This window comes from Notamacropus eugenii, chromosome 2 (assembly GCF_028372415.1).
Source record: "Notamacropus eugenii isolate mMacEug1 chromosome 2, mMacEug1.pri_v2, whole genome shotgun sequence".
Lineage (NCBI taxonomy): Eukaryota > Metazoa > Chordata > Mammalia > Diprotodontia > Macropodidae > Notamacropus > Notamacropus eugenii.
In genome coordinates this window covers 520716287-520740059 of record NC_092873.1, presented here as the reverse complement: position 1 = coordinate 520740059, position 23773 = coordinate 520716287, and the positions used below count along the sequence as shown (strand labels likewise).

Sequence of the window (23773 nt, the reverse complement as noted above, 5' to 3'; positions counted from 1 at the left end):
AGGATAAATGCACAAGTGTGACATAGTTCTGGAGGAATGACATCAGGAATTCTGAAAAACAGAATGAGCTGAGCCTAGCAGGAGATGTTAACAGCAGCATTAGCTATTTTGGGGGAAAGAGGAAGATCCCAAAAGAAAGACGTGTGCTGCTCTGATTCGACAGAATGCTGCATACTAGCTGAAATCCAAGGGAAGGAAGGAGATGATAATCAGTCATTCTCACAACATGGATTGATCAAACGCCTGCAATATGTCAAATCAAAAGCTGCTATTAATCACCTACTATGTGCTAGCATTGTCTGCTGGGGAGATGGGAGGAGAGAGAAGAGAGACACTGAATTCTGCTTTAGAAGGACAGAGCCTAAGAATTCCCTCAGGCATACAGCCTGAAATGTCCAATGAGCTGTTTTGGATGTGGAACTAAAGCTCAAGGGAGAGGTGGGCTGGATGCCTTGGTCTGTGATTCAGCTACAGAGAGAAGCCAATTAAATCTATGAGAACTGATGAGGTCACAGAGAAAGAGAGAGAAAGGGTGGAGGGAGAGCGAGAAGGGAAGAAAATGCAGCACTTGGAGCAGATCCTAGATCTAGAGCTCAAAGGGGTCTCAGAGGCCATCTGGCTTGACACTCTTCCATACATTTTACAGAAAGGCAAACTGAGACCCTATAAAGTGAAATGATTTGTCCAAGGTCACCCAAGTAAAAAGGAAGCAAAGATGAGATATGAATCCATTTCCTCATTCCAAATCCATTACTCTTTCCACTATATGATGCTGCCTAGAGCAACTGTGGAATGGTCTCCTGTTATTGCCTTCTAACCTCATCACCCCAGAGCAGCTCGGTGGCATCATAGGGCACAGAGCACTGGGCCTGAAGTCAGGAAGTCTCATCTTGAGTTCAAATCTGGCCTCAGACACTTATTAACTGTGTGACCGTGGGCAAGTCACTTCACCCTGTTTGCCTCAGTTTCCCCATCTGTAAAATGAGCTGGAGAAAGAAATGGCAAACCACTCCAGTATTTTTGCCAAGAAAACCAGAAATGGAGTTAAAAAGAGTCAGATGGAACAACAAAACCTCATCACCTCACACCTGGGCTATTGCAATAGCCTGGAGGTTGGTCCCCAGTCTCCAGGCTCTCCTGGTTCCAGTCCACCATGCACTCTGCTGCCAAAGTGACTTTTCTTAGCAGATCTGATCTCTGTGCTCAGTAAACCCCACTGGCCTCCTATTACCTCCAAGATCATTTATAAAACTCTTCTGTTTAGCCCTTCAGAACCTGGTCTTTCCTTGTGTTCTATAATCTAATGACACTGGCCTCCTTGGCTTTTCTCCAACAAGTCCCTATGCTCATGGGCTACCTCCATCCTTGTCTCCACTTCCTAGTTTCCTTCAAAACCCAGCTCTTTGGGAGACCTTTCCTGACCTTCCCTATCAGATCTTCTTTCTAGTATCTTCCCTCTGATATTTCCTTCTGTTTGCTCTATTTACATCTTGTATTCACATCATTTGCAGGTTGTTTCCCCCTTTAGAATGTGAGCTCCTTGAGAGTGCAAATAGTTTTTGTTTTTTTTTTAAACCTTGTTATTGCCAACATTTAGCAGAATATGTGGCATTTTGTAAGCACTTAATAAATTCTTGTTGACTGGCAGATTGACTCTTAGGACCAGTGTCTGAGGCTGTCAATAATTCCATGCATTATACTTTGGGGAGCAAGTCAGGCAACGTAAGCCAATCTGGCTCTGCCCAGAAATGCTTGGGAGCTCATTTCCCAGAAAGTCTGCTCTCTGATGACTGCAGTCACACTGCCGCAGTGATCACTTTGTCACAGCATATAAGAAAGTCAGCTGAGCCCGGCCTCTTCTCACCGTCAATTGAAAAGGTGCCAACCAGCAGCCCCAAGTGCAGGAGGAGACAAAGAAACGGTCTTCTGTATCTTCAGAAACCCTACTTACTGCCTGCTTTTCAGGCAATTAGTCACAGGTGTAGACTTAGTGATTTAAGGTGCTCACAAAAAGCCCATGATGTTCCACAGAGGCCATGTGGAGGGGCAAAATCTTAGTCAGTGGAGGTTTGAAGGGGCCTTTAAAAGCATGTAGCCCAGGGTTTCTAAGCCCTGTTTGTGTCCTGGACCCATTTGGCAGTCTGGTGAAGTCTATGAACCCCTTCTTAGAGTAATGCTTGAAAATGCCTAGAATAAAGCACAAAGAATTATGAAGGAAAATAATCATTGAAATATAACTATCAAAAGAGTTATGAAAATAAGTTCACAGATAACCCCCCACATTAAGAACCCCTGAGCTAGCCCACCCCCTCATTTTACAGAAGGAGCGACTGACATCTAGTGGAGGGAATACTGAATTCAGTCAGCTGACCTTGATTTAGAATCCTGTCTCGGCTACTTCCTTAAAAATAGTGATATAATCAGTAACAATTATATAATAGTCATTTTTGTTGTTTTGGTGGTGGTGGTGGTGGCGGCATACTCCAAAGCTGAACAGGGCTTTATGTGCCTTAGCTCATTTCCTCTATTAAACCATCCTGTGACAAAGGTAACAGAGGTATTATTATCCCTACTCTACAGAGGAGGAGAAGGAGATTCAGTGGGATGCCTTGCAACTAACAAGTATCTAAGGCAAGACTTGAACCCAAGCCTCTCTGACTCAAAGCCCATCACTATCTCCTCTGTACCATATCTATTATGGTTCCTTCAAGTCCTAAGTTAGTGCTCCCATGATTCACTCAATGTCGTCTTTTCTTAATGATGATGATGATAATTACCATTCATACAAAACTTGAAGGTTTTTAATGTGCTTTATGTATATTATCTTGTGCAACTATTAAGAGTCTGAGGCTGGACTGGAACTCAGTTATTCATGACTCCAGGTCCAGCGCTTTTTGTACTGTGTTGACCCCTAGCTGCCAATGATTCAACTCTGATATCCTCAAATCTTGTGTATGTGTAACTAATCCTCCCTTTTAAGCTGATAAATTCTGCATGAGCCCACTTATCCAAATCCAAACACTATTTCTCACATCTGGGTTAGGTTGGCCAGCCGCTTGGAACCGAAGGCATTGACCCAGTCACCTTTGGGATGACCTCTGTATTTAGGATGGGCTAAAAGATAAAATAAAGTGAAAAAAAAGCCTTGTCTGGCTTCCTTCTTATTGCAGTATATCCAGGAATTAGGGTGATCAGGACAGCAAGAGGAAGGGGGACCATGTCATAGGAGAATCAGCTGAAGAAGTGGGGGGTTAACGTAGGCAAGAGAAAAGTTGGCATGAGGGTGGAAGTAAGAGTAAAGGATTTCTTCAAGTGGGACATTGTATGCGAAACTTAATTGTGATGGGACAATTAAACATTTTGGAGAGACATAGTTTCTGAGTAATTTCACAATTTTGTTAATAAGGTCAGCACATTATTAAAAAAAGGATGGCCATTGGGCCATCTCTCTTAGACCACAGACAATCATGGCTGTGTGCTCAGTGCTTATACCCTCTTTCAGAAGAGAAGTGGCAATCCATTCTGATTGATAGCATGTTGGAAGCTGAGCTATATTAAAATGAAGGGCTGAGAGTGACATAAGGTCACCCTTGGACAGAAAGACTATTTTAATACTCAAATCACCCCAGCCTTGCCCTATCTAAACAAAAGGATCTGTCTCCACCCCAGCTAAATTGAATGGAATTCCCCATAAACTAGAGACTCCTCATAGGGTTGGGTTGGCTCACATAGAGGAGAAGTTAATTCAGTTTCATTGGGAGTAACGTCCTTCAAGAGACTGAACTTTTTACTTTTAAAAATCAGTACTTTAGAAGGGGAAAACTCTGCATCTTCACTAATTATTGGTTATTCATAATCGTTTCTCTCAGTGACCATTAAAGTTCTATTACATTCTGGTTACTATCGTGATTCACTCAATCAATAGGTGTTTGTTAGCACCCACTTCATGCTGAGCATTGGGCTTCTCACTGATGATACAAGTTCAAAAATGCCAGGCCTAGAGGCCTGTGGGCTACCCGAGTCTTCTTACCTCACCTCCCGAGGTCTTCGGCTGGCCAAGCCAGATGCTCATATGAGAGAAAGGACGTTCCAGAGTCGAACAAGGGTTGAGCTTTATTCAGGGTTCTGGTTACAAGTGCAGGGGAATTCTTCCTTAGGAGGGAACAAAGAATCTCCCCAGGAGGCAAAGATCTTACAATAAGAGATTGGAAGTAGAAATGTAAGTGGGGAGAGAGGGGGAGGGGAGAGCGGAGAGAGGAAAAGCAGAGCCTTGTGTCCTCACGCGTGGCCCCTCTGCCCAAGAGAACTTTCAGGCTTTCCTGACCCTACTTAAGCTCTCCCGTCACGTAGTTTGCACGTCAATACCGAGCCTGTTAGGTAACAACAGGTGTGCTCCAATCCGGGACCATCTCGAGGGCGGGGAGAGCTCTCTCCCATCACGTTTCTCACGGGAAGAGGCGGAAATACACGAGATAGCTCGGTTCACCTCGATTCCCAGTCGTTTCCTGGGGGGCCTCGTGAGAACTCTAAGATTTAGAAGTTCCCACCTTTACCCGCCCAAGACCGCCCACACGGAATTGAGCTTCTAATCCCAGCACAAAAACATGAAACAAGGAGCATACATTACAATGAGGGAGAGTAGGACATAAAAAAAACCAAAACTATACACATTAAGGGAAAGTCAATCACTACATATGCATATATGTATAGAAGCACATACATATATCTGTAAAGTAGTTAAATATGTTGTGGTTTAGGGCAGAAGGCACTATCAGTCTGGAGGAAGAATCAGGGGAGGCTTTGTGCAGAAGGTTGCTATTTGGTTATGTTGTGGTTATCCTTATCAGGAATTCAATGGACTTGAGATGGAAACAGTCCTAGGACAAGGAACTGTCTTGCTGCTCTGCAGTCCACAGGTAGCCAGGACACTGGACCTGGAGTCAGGAAGACCTGAACTCAAATCCTGCCTTGGACACTTACTAGCTGTGTGACCCTGGGCAAGTCACTTAACCTCTCTCTGCCTCAGTTACCTCATCTGTAAAAGGGGTATAATAATAGCTCTTGCCTCTCAGGGTTTTCATGATGATCAAATGAGATAATTGTAAAGGCACTTAGCACCATGCCTAGAATATAGGTGCTATATAAATGTAAGTATTTGGCAAGACTTAAAGAGTTAACGTAAGTACTAGCTTGTTTTTGTGTATATATGTATATATTTATATGTGTGTGTGTATGTGTGTATGTATGTATGTATTTGCCCTCTTTCTTTTGTTTCTTTTGGATATCTGCCTTGTAGTGGTATCCCTGGGTCAAAGAGTATGCCCAGTTTTGTGACTTTGGGGCCATAGTACTAAATTGCTTTCCAGAATGGCTGGGCCAATGCCCAGCTCCAATAACACTGCATTAATATATCTGTTTTCCTTTAGCCTCTCCAACATTTTTCATCTTTCTTTTTTTTTGTCATCCTTACCAATCAGATGAATGTGAGATAGAACCTCAGAATTGTTTTAAATTTCTGTTCCTTTAATCATATGGTTATTGATAGCTTGAATTTCTTCCTTTGAGAACTACTTGTTCATATCCTTAGACCTCAGATCATTTGTCTGTTGGGGAATGACTCCTGTTCTTGTACATTTGAAGCAGTTCCTTACATGTCTTACATATGAGATCTTTATTAGAAAAATTCACTGTGAGATACCCTCCCCCCATAATTGAGTCTTCCCTGTTTTCTGAAATGTGTGGTAATGTTTCTGCATTTACTTACATATTATACCTGACCCAAGAGTTTTAAATGATGGTCTCATCCTTGATCCCCTCAGCAATCCAAAAAAGGAGAAAAGAACTGATGTAATCTATTTGCATAATAACTTATTGGGAGCAGCTGTTTGGGGTTACAGCTTTTCTCCTGACCACACAAGCAATAACAAGAGATGATATGAGAGTTTTGAACCAAGGTGCCATCAAGCCAGCTTTGGACAGTGATCCATAGCAGGGCTAAGGGGGGTGTGGGGGAGGGAGAGTTTGATATTCACACAGTTGACAGAGGAGTTGGCCATGACCAAGGTCTAACATCCAGGCATGTTTGGGATTCCAAGTCTGGACTTGAACATCACACCATCTGGTTGGAGACAAACCAGCTGTCTGCTGAACTATAAACATCCTTCACTCATGATGATTATTCATTTATCTTCCATTGAAAATGTAGCTTGCAATCTGTCTTGCTGGCATAATTACAGAATGACCTTCCTGACAGACATAACAAATCGAAGGCTGTTAGGATAGCATGGATAAGAATGTGCCTGCTGAGCAAAGGTGCATGGGGCAGGGAGGGCAGGTGCCTGGGCTATTGACCTGTTACAGGTAACACAGGCAGAAGGAAGACCTGCACCTGAAACACCAGTCTTCTGGGGAGTAAGTTATGCTCTAAAATAATTTCCAGTAGTCAACTTACATTAAATTATAAGATCTTTGAGGGCAGGAATTGCTTTTGCCTTCCTTTGCATCCCAGTGCTTAGTGTAGTGGTTGGCACATAGTAGGCACTTAATAATTGTTTGATTTTTGGATAGAGACACTGGCTTTAGATCGACCTAACTTTGGCCAAATCATTTTACATCTCCAGGCTTCAGTTTCCTCATTTGTGAAGTGAAGGTTGGAGAAGTGAAGGGGAGTAAGGAGAATTATATAATCCATAAGATCTCTTCCAACTCTGAATCTCTGAACTTTGTCAGTATTTTCTGGAGAAACTTCTAAAACAAAATCAAAACTCAACTCTGGAAATCTAGATTTTATCTAGTATGTTATCATTATTTGTGTATGTGTCACAGTCCCTGGGGTGACTGGGAGTTCCTTTTCTATTTAGATCCCCAACATTCAGCACAGGACCTGGCACATGGGAAGTGCTTGGTCAATGGTTTTTGTTCATTTGTTTGTTCAATAGGACCACAGACAGGAAGCATGGTATATTGAATACAGGGCTTTCAGGGACCAGCTAAATCTTACCTTCTCCAGGGAAGTCTTCTCTATCTTTTCCAGATCTTCTTCTCATACAGAAGAGAAAGCATGGTCTCTGAAGTCAGTGAAGCCAGGTTCAAATGTCCCCTCTGATACTCATTATCTGTATACCTCAGTGTCCTCTTCTGTAAAATGAAGAGGGACTGCAATTCTGTGATGTGGATAGTTTCCCATACTTTCATCACTTTTATCTCTTATAAAGATGCTTCCAACAGCACAGTGACATCCATAGTACCAATATTATTATACTCATCCTTCCCCCAACTCTTACTTTACCTAATTTTATAGAAGAGAGAAAACTGAGGCTCAGGAAGGTCATTATTGTGGCTTGCCTCAGACCTTACAATAGGTCAGTGGCAAATCCAGGACTGTCACCCCTGGGCCATACTCCTTCCAAACTTAAGACTTGTCCTTAAAATATTATGACCCCAACCAGGTAAATTAAATCATCTTGGATTTCTTCTTCCTGAGAGATAGGAGCACTGGGTGTCACATCCCATCTTTGATCCATATTGACTCTGTGCGACTGAGCTATTGGTTTAACCATGCCTTTGGCATCCCTCTAAGATTCTGTGGTTCCTTCCCTAGGAGGTCCCTATACCAGGGAAATCACAAGTCCAGGAAACATGTTTGCATCTTCAAGTGATCTTGAAATGTAAATTTTTGTTTGTTTGTTTTTTATTTTATTATCAGGAACAAAGAAAGAGGAAGTTTCCTCTACTGTTGCAGCTGCTGAAGGTTCAGAGGAGGCTCAAAGTCCAACAGATAATCTGGTAAATTTGTGTGGGGGTCAGGACCAGGGCCAGGAGTTTGTGAGTCAGTCATTCAGCAATAACAGTTAACAGTAATGCCACATTTCAATGACACTTTCTATTGCCTAAAGACTTGAACATCCCTTATTTCATTTGACCTTTATACCATCCCTCCATAAAATGGAAGCATCCTGAGGGGAGGGACTGTTTTTGTTTTGTATCTGGTTCCCAGGGCCTAGCATAGAGGCTTGAACCACTTAATAAATGCTTAATAAATGGTGTTTTTTTAAAGTGGAATTGAAATTGTTTACTATTCCTATGGGAATAGAGATGGTTGGAATTATTATTCCCATTTTACAAGAGAGGAAACTGAAGCTGTGGGAGGGAACTAACCTCTGGAGAGATGAGACTTATTATAGAAGGAGACCCTTGAGCTGAGCTTTGAAGGAAACAGAGGAATTCAAAGTGGTGGCGGTGAGGTGGTATCTTCAAAGTATAGAGTACAGCCACTACAAAGGTGTGAATGTGGGAAATGGATTATCTGGTGAGGAAAAGGCCATTCTGACTGGATTGTAGAGGGCCCAAAAGGAAATAGGTATGACAAGACTGGAAAAGCAGGTTGGGAATCCAAACCAAGAAACATCTACCTCACAGGGTTGTTATGTGGGTCAAATGAGATAATGTATATAGAAGCATTTCAAAAACCTTAAAGCACTTTCTAAATGAGATCATCGTCATCACCTTTATTCTTACTACCCCCTCACTACCATCAATCAATAAACATTGATTAAGTGTCTATTATCTGCCAGGCACTGTGTTAAGTGTTAGGGATACAAAAAGAGGCAAAAGACAGTTACTACTACTACTACTACTACTACTACTACTACTACTACTACTACTACTACTACTACTACTACCACTACATTATCATTATTACATTATCTACTACACTGTCTACAGTATCTACTATATTATCACCACCACCATTACTACTACAAGAGACTTGTTCAGATTAAATAGAATCCCGATCTTTCAACTCCTGGTCCTCTTCTTTTTCTCTTCCCATATAAAACAGAACTAGTACTTAAAACTTAGAAAGGAATATACATTTTATGAATGAGGATGTCAAAGTCTGAAGAGATTAACTAAAGAGTCCAAGGCCATGCAGCTGAAATAAGAAAGTCAGATTTTAAGCCTGGAACTTCATACTACCAAGTGTCTGTTCTTTATATGGACCATGTTGCCTGGTGTATTTTGGGACCACTCAAAGGTCTCTTCTTCTGCCACCAAAATCCCCTTGCTCTAGGAGTTTCCATGGTCAAGATTAGAGACAAAGGACAGAGATTCTGGGTCTAAATTCTTCTGCATGTAATTTGTAGGTAAAGGCTTGTCACTGATTTGCTTCATTGCCCTGAGGAATCAGACTATTCTAACCTCCCCTCACCATACCCCCCTACAATCTCCCCTCGAGGGATTTAGACCTGTTCTCCAGCTCTGGAGTTCGTCTACTTTCTGTGGAAGTGCATGAATAATACACAAACTCTTGTCAAAATAAAGAGTGGTTATGAGGTCTCTTTTAACATCGGAAGTCCATCTTCCTAAAGAGCAAGGAGACCTTTTTCACCCACATGTCACCCTTAAGAATGTAATGGACCCTTTGATGAAGGACTAAAGTTTTGGGTCAGCATTTAAAAGCCCCTCTAATATCTGGAGCTACTTTGTCCTGGGGAGAGAGATGCAAACAGTGTCAAAGAAAAACTGAGTGTGGCTGGTTAATATCCTCAGATTAGAACATCATTCATCTTAAAGTGAAGGGAGGCCACTTCACATATTAGAATATTTTAGAAAATAGTACCCATTTTGGCAGAATTCTCTCTTTCCTTCCCCCTCCTATCCTCCCTCCCGTCTCCCTCTCTGTCTCCCTCCCCCTCCCTACCTTTCCTTCTTCTCTCTCTCTCTCTCTCTCTCTCTCTCTCTCTCTCTCTCTCTCTCTCTCTCTCTCTCTCTCTCTCTCTGTCTCTGTCTCTGTCTCTCTCTCTCTCTCTCCAAGAAACAATACCAAATGCTTTTGCTAGGGAATGTTAAGTCTATTTGTGAAAATGCTCACCTCTCTTCTTTCCAGTCTCTCTGACAACAGAGGATTGTGGGCAGTCCCTTATCCCCCTTCTTTAGAGAAAGAGGTGAGGCAGGGGATGGGGACAGGTGACTTCCCCTCTAACAAGAAAACTTCAGCTGAGCATGCAAATCCTTGGCTTTTTATCACTGGTGGGTTAAAACAGAGCTAGAAGGGACCTCAGAAGCTTAATGGGTTACATCAGCACCCTCATTTTACAGATCAACCATCAACAAGCATGGGTTTTAGTGCAAGACGCTGTGCTGGGCGCTGACAAAAAAAGTGAAACAATTCTTATTTGAAAGGAAACTGAGGCCCAGGGATATTGAGTGATACATTTCCCAAGATCACACAGGTCTTCTGACTATATACATTCTGCTGTCCTAGGATATCAAGCTCAAAGAAACCTTGGAAAAACATAATTTATAGAATCATAGAATTTTCGAGTTGGCAGAGACCTCAGATTCCATCTAGTTCAACCCATACATGAACATGAATTCCCTTGCCACCATTCCTGATGAGAAATTCCAATTTCCACTTAAAGACATTTACAGACAAGGAGACTGAGTCCTGGACCCACCACATTCTGCTAGAACCTCTTTTGCCCAGATACAATTGTTAGGCATTTTCTCTGACATTGCTCTACAACTAACCCTTTGCCCTCATATTAGAGATGATCAAACTGAGGCTCAGACCCCCTGCCTCCCAAGGAAACTCATCTCATTTAGGAATAACTCCAACTTTGAAAAGTTTGGAGGAGGGAGTTGTTTGTTTTCCCTGAAATCAAGCCTAATTTTGATTCATTGCAATTTCTATCCATTATCCCTCCTTCTTCCCTTTAGAGAAAAAAAAGAACAATTATCTTATGCTGCCTGTGACCTTAAGCAAGTAAGGTAACCTCCCTGAACCTCAGTTTCCCCATCTATAAAATGATAGTGTTGAACTAGAGTGTTCTTACATTAAGGACCTTACAGTCTAATGAGGGAGACACCATGATTCTAAAAAAACTCTCTTAACCTCAATTTTCACATCTACAAAATGGGGATTATAATCTTCCCTATGTCACTGGGTTATTGTAAGTATCAGATAAGATGATGAGTATAAAGTGCTTTGTAAACCATGAAAAGCTATATAAAATCAGTTTATTGGTCTGTCAGCTAGAATTTGTTAAGACCTTAATATGTGCCCAGCACTTGGCTAAGTTCTGGGGATGGTTAGAGGTAGCAGAGAAAAGAAAAAAGACAGTCCCTGCCCTCAATTCTAAAGGGAGAGACAATAAGCTGGAGAAAATCAGCAGAAGAAAGATACTAGAATTAAGGGGGGGGGGGGCGGAAATTATAGATTAGTATAAATCCCTTCGTCTGTAAGGCCATCTTCCATATACTCTAAATTTATCATCTAGGTAGCAATTCATATGCACGTTGTCTCCCACATTAGAATAGGAACTCCTTCAGGACAGGGACTGACTTTTTGTTTGTTTGTTTTGTTTTTACCAAGTCTTGTGGTAAAGAAAAAGTTTCCTATCATCAAAGCTTTCCCAGAAGGGAATGGGGATGCTTAGAGATTCCCCACAGTACCTCAGTAACCAGACAGGCCTACCTACACCAGACACAGATTCCCACCATAACATACCCAACAAATGGTCCAGTCAACCAACCTCTCGCTCAAGTGCTTCTTCTTTCGAGGTTTTCAGTCAGAAACTCAGAAGTCACTTCTCAGGGATCCTGAAAATTCCTTCTCAGATACAGGTTGCACCAAATAACCTCTAAGGATGACCTCTGGTAGAAGGTGGAATTTTGATCTCGATTCAGCTTCTGCCAGAGACCTCTCCTCATCATCCTCACTGGGATTACACTAATCCTTTCCCCCTGAAGTTGCCTTCCACGTAAATATAAATATGGATACACTGTATATATGCATATTATATATATACATATATATTCATACACATACATACCTATTGAGTGTGCAGTATGTTAATATGTATACATACATGCACATATATGCACACGCATATAAATATGGATACATTGTATTGATACATGTATAGACACATGTGTATATATACACATGAACATATCTGCATGCATATACATATAAACATACCATGTACATATGTATCTTACATGTATGTATATATGTGTGTACATACATTATGTGTATGTATATCTAGATTTATGTTTTTGTAAGTAACTATTTGCCTGTTGTTTTCCATATTAGAATGTGAGTTCTCTGAGGACAGGGACTGTTTTTCCCTTTCCTTAAGGAGAGTGCCTGGGATAGACAACAGGTCTATCTAACAGGGCAACTGGATAGCAAGTGAATAGAATGCCAGGTTTGGAGTCAGGAAGGCTTCCTGAGTTCAAGTCCAGCCTGAGACACCTACTAGCTATGTGATCCTGGGCAAGTCACTTCACCTTCTTTGCCTCTGTTTCCTCATCTACAAAATGAGCTGGAAAAGGAAATGGTCATCCCTTCTAGTATCTTCACCAAGAAAACACTGAACAGGGTCATGAAGAATTGGATAGGGCAGAAAATAATGACCAACAGCTTATGAAATGCTTGTTGACTGATGGATAGATGTCCCATGGATACAGGAAATATCCCCTTTTACCAGTTTTACATCACAGGATTTCAAGTCGGGAGGGGCTGAAGAAATCATCTCTGGTTTTGATGTTTCTGAGCTAAGGCCTCCACTTCACAGGTGAGGAATTGTAAGGTCCTTGAGGACAGAGACTGCTTTCCTTTTGTTCTTGTATCATCAGTGCCTAGCATTTAGTAAGCCCTTAAATGCATGTTTCCTGCTTGCCAGTCTGCCAGAGCTGGACTCCCTAGACAATCCTGAGCAGAGTAGTAGCCCCGGATGGACATGCGGGGCTCCAGCAGTGCCCGGGGGCTTCCCTAAAATGTCAGCTGGAGCCTGTCAGCCCCAGCAAAGGAACACCATCCTACAACACAGCATTCACAACTGACAGTTCACACCAGCCTCCATTTTTGCCACTGGCAACATTAATTTTTAACTTTTTTCCCACTTAGCCTTTTGTGAAAAATTGGTTTGCAGTTGAATATCACACATCGTCGTTAACAAGGAGCTCATCACATTATAAAGTTGGGAAGTCCCCCCTCTTTTTTCCAGCCAAAATCTGCTTCTCTGTAACATCCTCCCAGTGCTCCTGCCCCCAGGGCCAGGCAGAACAAGTCCAAGTCTTCTTCCATGTATCAGCATTTCAGATATTTGAAAATGATTACCATGTTCCCTGCAGTAGTCTCTTCTCCAGGCTACTCCTTCCAAGTTCCTTCAGCTCATCTCACAGGACATGGTTTCACAGGGTCATGGAATTTCGAACTGGAAACGATTTCATATCCCATCTATCCCAGCCCCCTCAGTTTTACAGAAGGGGAAACTGAAGCCAACATCAGCCAAATGACTTTCCCAGTGTCACATAGGTATTAAGTCATAGAGTGGAGATTTTAACCCAGAACCACTTATCCCAAATCTGATTTTCTTCATTATATGGCAGTGTCTCTCCTTAGAGCAGGAATTCTTGACCTTTCTGTGTATCCCAGATCCCTATGGCTAAACCTAAGTATCCTTCTTTCTCGGAATAATGTTTTTAAGTACATTAATTAAAATACACAGCATTGCAAAGTTATATTGAAATAATTGTCATTTTTTAAAGGCAGGCCCAAAGGTCAAGAAGGTCTGGGTGAGCCGGCTGTAATGGAAAACTCAGTACCTATATTCAACAGCTGGATTCTCTGCAGAACTATCTTTCCAATTTAGGGATAAGTATGTTCTAAGCACATGAAGAAAAGCAAAAAACACCAACCATCCTCTCAAGGAGTTCACATTCTAAAGTCAAAACAGAGTAGAGATGCAGATGAGTCACGGATGGGACGACCAGGGGCAACAAGTATGGTCTAGAACACAGTGAAATGTTTCCATGCTCTGGAAAGGCTTGAGGATGAGTATGGGGAAGAACAAAGGACCTAAGCTTGAACTCTAGCTCTGTCTCTACTTGTGTCAATTAAAAAATATATTAAGCACCTACTATGTGCCAAGAAGTGTGCTAAATGCTGAGAATGCAAAAAGAGGCAAAAGACATTCCCTGCACTCAAAAAGTGACCAAACTAATCAGGGAGACAACCAACAAACTAATATGTATGAACAAGTGATGAACAGGATAGATAGGAAATAAGAAAGGGGAGGCACTTGAATTAAGAGGGGCTGGGAAAGGCTTTCTATAGGAGAAGAGATTTTAGGTAAGTGACTTCCTATCTCCAGACCTCAGTTTCTCTATATGTAAATGGGAAAGTGAGACTAAGAATCTGTAAAGTCATTTCCAGCTTCAAATCTCTAATCCTATGACTGGATGCTTGTAGGGGGCATGCACAAGGGTGTGACTAGGAAATATGCCCTTGAAAAGAGGATGCCCAGAATAAGGCTTCTATTGCCAAGGGCAGGTCAGGAGGCACAGTGTGAGCTGTGCCTGAAGTTACCTGAGGGTTGAGGTAGGGGGAGGGATCTGGGAGATGAGGGGAAACATACACCAGGAGTGTACTGTGAGGGTGCCACTCAATGTGGGTACCTGGACCTAAGGCCAACTGACCACTGTTCACTCATTAGTACTTGCGTTAAGCATTCTACTGGTATTCTCCCTCTTTGGACCACATTACTGTAAAGCTAGGTCAGTCTCAGGAAACTGATTTCCAGAACCATTTTTATGACTCTCCACGAAAAAATCCCACTGTGACAGAACTAAAAGATAGAATAGTGCCCTTCCCTGTTGAATTTAATTTCAAAATCCTTCACCAAAGCAATTCATATCCAGCAGGAGTTGGCAGACATCATCCTGCAGAGCTGAGGATTTGAAACGTGGCCTCCCTGGCTTTGAGAAACATAAACTTCTCCCAATTCCTGCTGTCTGGGTGGCCCATTCTTCTGCCAAGGAACCTTGGAATTGTCTGGGTTGCTATCTTATTGTCATAAAACTGTTTGTTTTTTGTTGGTAGAAACACACAGAAGACAGGGAGTCACCCCCTGCAAATCCTGCCGCTGAGACAAGAGTCTCCAAAGAAAGTGAGGCACACAGGAAGATTCGACCAGCCTCACAGCCGTATCTGAGCCAACTCAGAAATGAGGAGGCCCAGCGGGAGACATGGATGGACCGGTTCCGAAAGCTGGAAAATGCCCTCTACTTGTGTGATGTGAATAACACAGGTGAAAGACTATGTTTGAAACAAGCCCCCCTCTTGCTGGGCAGTCAGTTCCCTTGATAAAACTAGCAGACTCAGGAATGGGAGAAAGATTTATTATTATTCATCATATTATTTTTTGCAATTTGTTTATGACACAATTCATGATTAATTTATTATTTATAATGATTGCAGAGCTTTGTATATATGTCATTTCAGTTCATCCTCACAATAACCTTGGGAGGGAGATACTATTATTCTACCCATTTTAGAGATGAGGAAACTGATTGCGATTAAGTGACTTGATCAGGATTGTGCAGCTAGGAAGTATCTGAGGCAGGATTTGCACTCAACTCAGATCTTTCTGTCTCCACGTCTAGCGCTGGACCCAGGTACCACCTGGCTTCTTCCCTTTAATAAAATATAGTATTTTGAAAGAAAAAAATTCTTATTCAAATACAGGGAGGATTCCTGTAAATAAAATTCCATTAAAATAAATGTCATTGCAATAGCAAACTCTACTGAAGTGGAGTCATTGCAAGATTCCCAAGTCCTGGGTGAGGCTCAGGCATGGAAAGTCATATTTCATATATCCATCCTCACTGTAGAAAACAGAAAATTACAGCAATAAGGGACATTAGAATATAGAATGGATGGCAAGACTGGAGGGGACCCTTGGAAGTGAGGATGTTACAGCTCTTCACAGAACCAAGAAGAGTCTTGGAGAGTGTTAGGTCTGGGATGTACCTTACAGTACAGTGTTAGAACATAGAACATGGAAGTCTCAAGCTGGAAGGGGCTAACGTAGAATGTTAGCATACACAATTTTGGAACTAGAAGTAACCTTAGAACATAGGACATAGAATTTTAGAAATAAAAGGGACCTTCCAATATAGAATGTTAGCACATAGAACACAGAATGTTAGAGCTGGAAAAGACATTCTGACCTAGAAGGTTAGAACAAAGAATGTTAGAGATAGCTGGGGCATTAGAACATAAAATGTTAGAGCTAAAAGGGACCTTAGAACATAACATTTTAGAATTTAAAGCATAGAATTATCATGTTGGAAGGGATCAAGATTTTAGAACATAGAATAGTAGAGCTAGAAAGGATCTTAGAGTTGGTAGAGACCAAAACCACTTATTTTATACGTAAGAAAACAGAGGCTATACAGGTCAAGGATTTCTTTTTTGCAAGGCCATCAGGGTTAAGTGACTTGCCCCAGGTTACACAGCTAGTTAAGTGTCATGTCTAAGGCTGGATTTGAACTCAGTTCCTCCCAACTCTAGGGCTGGTACTCTATTCATTGCACCATCTAGCTGCTTCTGTGGTAAAGAAATTTGTGCAGAATATAAGAAATAATTATTAACCATTAGCATTGTAAAAGGCAATGTACTGTGTTATACTATGGGAATAAATAAACAAAGTGATTCCTGCCCTCAAGTAGCATTCTACATACTGTTCTGGACATTTTGGATGCTGTCTAGTGCAGGGTCATAGGTATTGTAAATATCTGATGCAGGATTTAAATCCCAATCTTCCTGTTTCCAAATCTAATGCCCCATTTATTATCTCACCTGATAAGAAGGATGGATAGGTTGAGTTGAATGGAGTTTTGGACATACTGGGTTGGAGGCACTGGTGGGATATCTCAGGGGAAATGCCAAAAAGGCAGTCCCAGATGTGAACTAAAGCTCAGGGAAGATACTAGAAAATATAATGACCCTCAGAGTCCTTTGCTGGAGATGATAATGGAACTTATCAGAGTAGAGAAGATATATAACATCAAAGAATTGTAAGGGACTCAAGTGACCACCTTTTCCAGAATTCAGACCTTGGTCAGCCCAGGGTCCTAGACTTAAATCTAGAAAGAGACTTCTGAGGATGTCTAGTACAATGTCTTCATTGAACAGATGAAATAAAATGACTTGTCCCAGGTCACAAAGGCAGAAAGAGGCAGAGAAAGTATTTGAACCTGGGTGCTCAAATTGAATGCCCGGTCTTTTTCTACTGTGCCATATTGTCTCCCACAGAAGAGGCTGTCACGGAATGGGGGCAATGTTTAGAATAATGGTAGAATTACATATTTACGTATAAAGTGCTTAATATATGTTGGATTTCACACACACGGTAAAATTGACCTTGTCATTGGGAAGAATTATCATTCTTTCCCATTCAGAAGGAAACTGAGGCTCTAAGAGTGCATGTGACCTACCAAAATCACTCAACTGATAAATATTTGAGTCAAGATTTAGACTTGGAGGCCAACACTGCCTTTTACCTCACTGTCTGAGGAGTGTTCATGCTTGGGGAAGGGTGGGGGAGGATGAAGAGAATGAACAAATGAACCATTCCAGGAGACCAAGAAGGAGCGATTTAAAATGGTCAGAGGAGAACTCAGAAGACAAGGGTGGAGCTAGTGTACAGAACGTGGGTCCAGCAGGAGCATCAAGTGCTCCAGAAAGGTCAGGGGGATGAGATCTGAGAAGGGGACATTGGATTCAGCAATTCCACTGTCATGGCTGACCTTTGAAAGAGTAGTTTCAGTTGAGTGGTGAAGTCAGAAGACAAATTGCTACGACTGGAGGAGAGCGTGGGTGGGGAGGTGGTTGAGGCTTAGCTAGTGTGTTTCTCTTTAATTCCTACCCCAATAAATGTTTTTAAAGACTCTGGCCATACATAAAAAATAGGGTTGACTCACATTCATGCCCAAGTTTCATTGTCTATTTTTATAGATTTCTGAGGAGATTTAGATCAGGGAAATGCTCTGGACATCAAGGTATGTCAGGATTTCAGCAAGGCATTTTACACAGTATCTCAACATATTGTTATGGATTACCCTGCCTTGGGTCTCAGGAGACCCTGATACTTTCTAATCCTATTTCTGTCCCTTTGTGACTCCCACATACATACATACATACATATTGAAATGTATAAATGTGCATATATGTGGACACATCTATAAATCTATATAATGTATATAGACATATTGTATGTATGTGCATATACATGTATGGATTTATATGTATACAGGAAACATTTATGTATATAGAAATTTCATGTGCATTTATTTCAAGATATACATGTATAAAGAAATATATCTATATTAATTTAATAATATATATGTATAGAGAGAGACACATTAAAGTAATGAAACCTTAAAAACTCAAAGACCAATGATGGCCACAGCCTCAGTCACTGATCTATTTCTCCCCAGACTTGGGCCTCATTCTTGTGGAGTTTCTAAAGAAATAAGTTCTCTGTGGAGTTTTATTGACCTTAGTAGATGATAGATGTAAATAAATTAAAAGGGCAGATCTGAAATGCTTTCCCCATGACCTCTTCATTATTTATGTCTGTTTTCCCTGTTTCCATGAAATGTGGAAAGTCACTACAGCCAAAGAATAGGTCAGCAAGAGATGGGAATGTCTGAGGCAACTTTTAATGAAAAATGAGGATTGACCGAGGTCAGCATGTTGGCTGACTCATTGGTCACAAACTCTTAGGAAGCAACCATGGCCTCATAGCAGAAAGAGGACCTATGATACAGAATCACAAAGTGTTTATAGACCATGGAACACACAACACGGGAACTGGGATTAGAATCCTAGTGATGGAAGAGACCTTAGTACCGATATCATCAAAGCTCGGAAGTACCTTAGAATTGTTGACCTAAAATAGATAGAATTGATAGAAGAGTCATTTGAACATAAAGCATCAAAGCAAGAAGGGTCCTTGGAACCCAGAATATCACAGGTATAAGGAATGCAAAGACATATAATGTCAGAACAAGAAAGAACCTTGGAGTATAGAATATTAAAGCTATGGAAAGACATGGTAACTTAAAGTAGAGCAGGGAGGGACCCTGGAACATAAAAATCTTAGAACCTAGAACTAGAAGGAACATTAGAACTTAGAATTTTAGAATAAGAATGTGTGTGATCTTGAGTGTAGAATATCAGAGCTGGAAAGGACCTTAGAACAGAGAATTTCAGAGCTAAAAGGAATCTTAGAGAGTAGAATACTGGAGTTGAGAAGAACAGTAGGACATAAGATGTTGGTGCTAGAAGGTACCCTAGAACATAATATCTTAGAGAACTGAGTTGGAAAAGACTTCACAGTGTTTGAGTTGGAAGAATCCTAAAACCTAGAATGGTGGATCTTGGAGGGATCTTAGCACTTGCACTGTTGAAGCTAGAAGAGACCTTTGGGCTCATTGGGTCCAATGACCTTATTTTTATAAATGAGGAAGGGAATTCATATGGCAAAGGTCATGTAACTAGTGTATGTGGGGGTAAGGATTTGGACCTGAGCATCCTATCTATAGCTCTAAGCCTCTTTCCACCACACCAGACTCTTGTGTTTCTCCCTTTCAAATAGCTATGCTTTCTGAAGTTCAAGCAAAAGTTCAGGACATATTTGAGCTGAGATAAAGGCTGCTTATAGCATACATGTTTATTTGGCACATCCTGTGTACAAGTACATCGAAGCAGTCTCTGGCATGAACACACACAGTACATGGATCGGACCTTTGGACTGATGTCAGTGATTACCTTGATAAACTGAGGAAAGTAAGTGATGTTGGATAAACAGATTACTCTGTCCTTTGAGGAGGTGGTGGGTTTGCTGCCCTGGCTGATTCTCTGAAGGATGCATGGAAAGTCCTCCCACTTCTTATCCATTTATTTGTGTGTGTTTTCATTGAGAGAGTGGGGAAGGACAGGAGCTGAAGATGGACTTTACCACATGATGAGAGATTGAAGGATTGCAGTGAGCAGCTGTTTGGGGAGTCCACTCATGACATGATAGATTAAGATGGGCAAACATTTTAGCTGATGGCATTTTTAGTTTGACATCAGGATGAATTTCCTAGCAGTAAAGTTTGGAAGCTTTTTAAATCATAGAACACAGAGAGCTGCAGCTGTAAGGGAACTCAGAATCTAGACTATTGGAGCATAGACTGTCAGAGCTGCAAGGGATCATCAGACAAAAAAATTACCAAGGTGTTGTGTGCATTAGGAGGAAAAAGGTTGAAACTGAAGTGTGCCAGGCCTAGAGGCCTGTGTGGGCTACCCGAGTCTTCTTACCTCACCTCTGAGGTCTTTGGTTGGCCAAAACCAGATGCTCATATGAGAGAAAGAACGTTCCAGAGTCGAACAAGGGTTGAGCTTTATTTCAGGGTCTAGGTTACAAGTGCAGGGGGTCTTCCTTAGGAGGAAGAGGGAGAGATTTCCTAAGGAGGCTAAGATCTTAAGGGATTGGAAGTAGAAGTACAAGCGGGGAGAGAGGGGGAGGGGAGAGAGGAAAGAAGAAAGCGGAGCCTACTGTCCTCTTGGCTCCTCACGTGCTAAGAGAGCTTTCAGGCTTCCTCAATCCTACTTAACCTTCAGCCGCATAGTTTGCATCTCAATACCGTGCTGTTAGGTAACTAGGTGTGCCCAGATCCGGGACCATCTCGAGGGCGGGGAGATCTCTCCCCCATCACGTTTCTCACGGGAAGAGGCGGAATTACTCGAGATAGCTCGGTTCACCTCAATTCCCTGTTGTTTCCTGGGAGGGTCTCGTGAGAGCTCTAAGATTTAGAAGCTCCCACCTTTACCTGCCCGAGACTGTCCACACGGAACTGAGCTTCCAATCCCAACAGAAGTGACCTTAGGAGATGGAACGTTAGAACGTAGAATGTCAGCACTGGAAGGAACCCTAGAACAAAGAATGTGAAGATTGGAAGGGTCCTAAGGATGTGGTATATCAGAGCTGGGAGAGACATTGGAAGAAAAATTGTCAGACTTGGAGGGACCTTGGAGCATAGAATGTTAGTAGAAAAGACTTTAGAACATGGAATGTCAGAACTGAGAGGGGCCTTAGAACAGAGCAAGAAGAAAAATTACTACATTGAGTTTTAGAGCAAAGAATGTCAGAGATAGCAGAGCCTGTGGAATATAGACCATTATAGCTAAGCAAAGTGATAGAACAGAAACCTGGAGGGAAATCAGAATGTAGAATCCTAGAATATAGAAAGAGACCTTAGATCATAGAATGTCAGAATGGTGGGGCCCTTGAAACACCAAAAGTTCAAATACAAAGATGGAATCTTGGGAAACCAAACAGAACATTAGAGGAGCCTAAGGCTAAGAGATGAGCCTGTGGCATGGCCAGGTCTGAGCTTAGGTGGGTGGTGCAGTGGCTAGAGTGCTGGCTTGACTATCAGAAAGACCCAAGTTTGAATCCTGCCTCAGATACCCGCTGTATTGCCCTGGGCAAGTCACTCATCCTCTCACTGCCTCAGTTTCTAGGAGACCTCTAGAGTTTCATTCCACCCCTAAATCTATGATCCCATAACCTGGGTTTGAATCTTGTCATTTACTACATTAGGCGATTCTTGGGTCGTCAGTTTCCTCATCTGTAAAATAAAGATAATTATAACACCTATTTTAAAGGGTTGGTGGGAGGATCAAATAAGGTAATACATGACAAATATGCTTATATCATTCTAGAGTTTGATGGGAGCACAGACTAGGGAGTACAAACACTGTTTTAGGCACATGTGAGGAAGAAAAGACAAAATACAAATGGATTCATTTATGAAGTCTATGTTAAGTACCTTCTTATGTTCAGAGTTGTAGTGTTGGAGAAGGGAAAAGAATAATAAGACCTAGGCCTAACTTGCCCATACTCTCAGCATCTCACAGCCAGAAGGGCCTTTAGGAACCATTGAGTCTAGCACTCAATTTAGCAAGTATTCATGCTACCATTTATCCATTGAGTAGTTGGGTCATCAAGTAACTTACCATTGAGGAGGGGAGATAAGTTGCCAACACAGAAGGCAAAATACAACATGAAGCAGAACGTTAGGGAAGGTCTAAGGAGGGAAAGAGGAGTAAAAGAAATGTTAACAATGTAGTAGTAGTTGAACATGGTGCCCAATGTGCTAGAAAACTAGGATTCAATGAATTGTATGTCACTTTGGGGAAATGGACCTCAGTTTTCTTATAAGTAGAAAAAAAAAAAGCATTGGACTGAAAGATCTCAAGAGTCTCCTCCTGCTCTAGCCTTCTGCAAATCTGGGACTTTTGGCAATGGGAGTTGGAATCAGGCAGCCTTATTGTGCCGCCCCACCCTTCTCTAGAACTGACTTCAGAAGGTTCAGAAGGTTCTCTAGAACTGACTTTACAAAACATTGCCTTGAACTTGGCCTAGAATTCAGCTGTGGGCTGCACTCAGTCAATGGCATCTTCATGGAAGCCCTTGTAGGAGAGCCCTCATGAGGCAAGGTGCTCACATGTCAGTGTTGGCTTTTGTCAGGGCCATGGACTCTTCGGAAACCCCTTGTTATGAATCCTCTTCTGCAAACCCATTCAATTCAACAGACATTTATTAAAGTCTGACTATGTGTAAGACATCATAAAGAGGTTAGCCTTGAAAGTTAATGTCTTTTCTCTATTTCTCCATCTCTGTCTCATTCTGTTTCTTTCTCATTCCCTCTATCTTTCTTTCTCTGTTTATGTTTCTCTCCTCTTCTTTCTCTGTTTTTGACTCTTTATTTCTTTTCTGTCTTCTCTTTGTCCTGTTCTCTGTATCTTTCATTCTCTCCCTTTGTGTATTCCTCCATCTGTCTCTGTCTGTCTCTGTCTGTCTGTCTTTTCTCTCTCTTCTCTCGCTGCCCCCCCCCCCCCCCCCAACACAGGTGTGCTGGATAAGGAGCGAGCCAAACGTCTCATGCACAACTACAATCTCATTTATAACCTTGCCCTCAGCCCTCTGAAAATTGATCAGGCAGCTCGAAGGTTCCGACGGGGAGAGAACCTTCTCTTGGAGCCGGCGCTGCGGTACCTGAAGGAGCTGTGACACCTGCCTAGATCGTGCTAACGGCTGTTTGCTGTGTCTCCCCTCTTGTACCCAGGAACACGTTTTCCTCAGTCTGAGAAAGGGAGAAATGAAGCATTCCCAGGGAGGTGCGGCCGGCGTAGGCATTCTGGGCGTGCCTCCAATGGCCTTCGTGTCTCAGACCGACCCCCTTTCACCGAGTGACATGAAGGTGGGGAAGCTTTGTTTAGTTTGGGTGAGAAGCTAATGAGGACTGTGACCAAACAGTCGGACTGTTTTCTCACTGTGTGACCTTTAACTTCTAGACCTCAGTTTCCTCCTCTATCAATGGTGGTGGTGGTGGTGGTGTTAGGTGGGGGCAAGGGATGTAGACTAGATAATCTCTTGAGGTGCCTTCCAGCTATTATTCAAATAGACTGTTCTAAATTCTGATATTCTAGGATCTAGCATTCCATGTTCTAAGGCTCTAATGTTCTCTGTTCTAAGTTCGCTCCCAACTCTGACATTCTTTGTTCTAAGGTCTCTCCCAGTTCTAACATTTTTATGCTTTAAGGTGACTTCCAGTTATAACATTCTTTGTTTGGTGTTCTGGAAGTCCATATTGTAAGTAACAGCCTATCTCTAACATTTTGTGTCTAAAAGTTTCTTTCCCTTCTAAATTTCTGTGTTTGGTGTCCTATTATTCTAAGATCCTGTTCCAAGGGGATCTGTGTTCCAAGATTGTATGTTTTATATCCCAGCATCCTAAGTTTCCCTCTGGTTCTAACAGTCTGGGATTCTGTAGAGGATTGGATGCAATTTTCCAGAACCATGAAAAATACCCGGCACACAATAGGTGCTTAATAAATACTGGTTGGCTGACTGTTTTATCCCAA

The 23773-nt window shown here is 41.9% G+C and overlaps 1 protein-coding gene across 3 annotated transcripts in view; it reads left to right on the top strand.

The window, feature by feature from the left end:
* C2H1orf87 (chromosome 2 C1orf87 homolog) overlaps positions 1–23240 on the top strand; it is a 70384-nt gene extending 47144 nt beyond the window's left edge. For 2 of the 3 annotated variants that reach the window (XM_072649680.1, XM_072649679.1), the window contains 3 exons: positions 7706–7785; positions 14891–15098; positions 22759–23046. In XM_072649680.1, coding sequence (XP_072505781.1) covers positions 7706–7785; positions 14891–15098; positions 22759–22919 — 449 coding nt within the window. In that variant the 3' untranslated portion in view covers positions 22920–23046. Of the gene's footprint in view, positions 1–7705; positions 7786–14890; positions 15099–22758 lie in introns of all 3 variants that reach the window. The other variant, XM_072649678.1, reaches the window with a different exon arrangement.
* Positions 23241–23773: the final 533 nt, after the last annotated feature.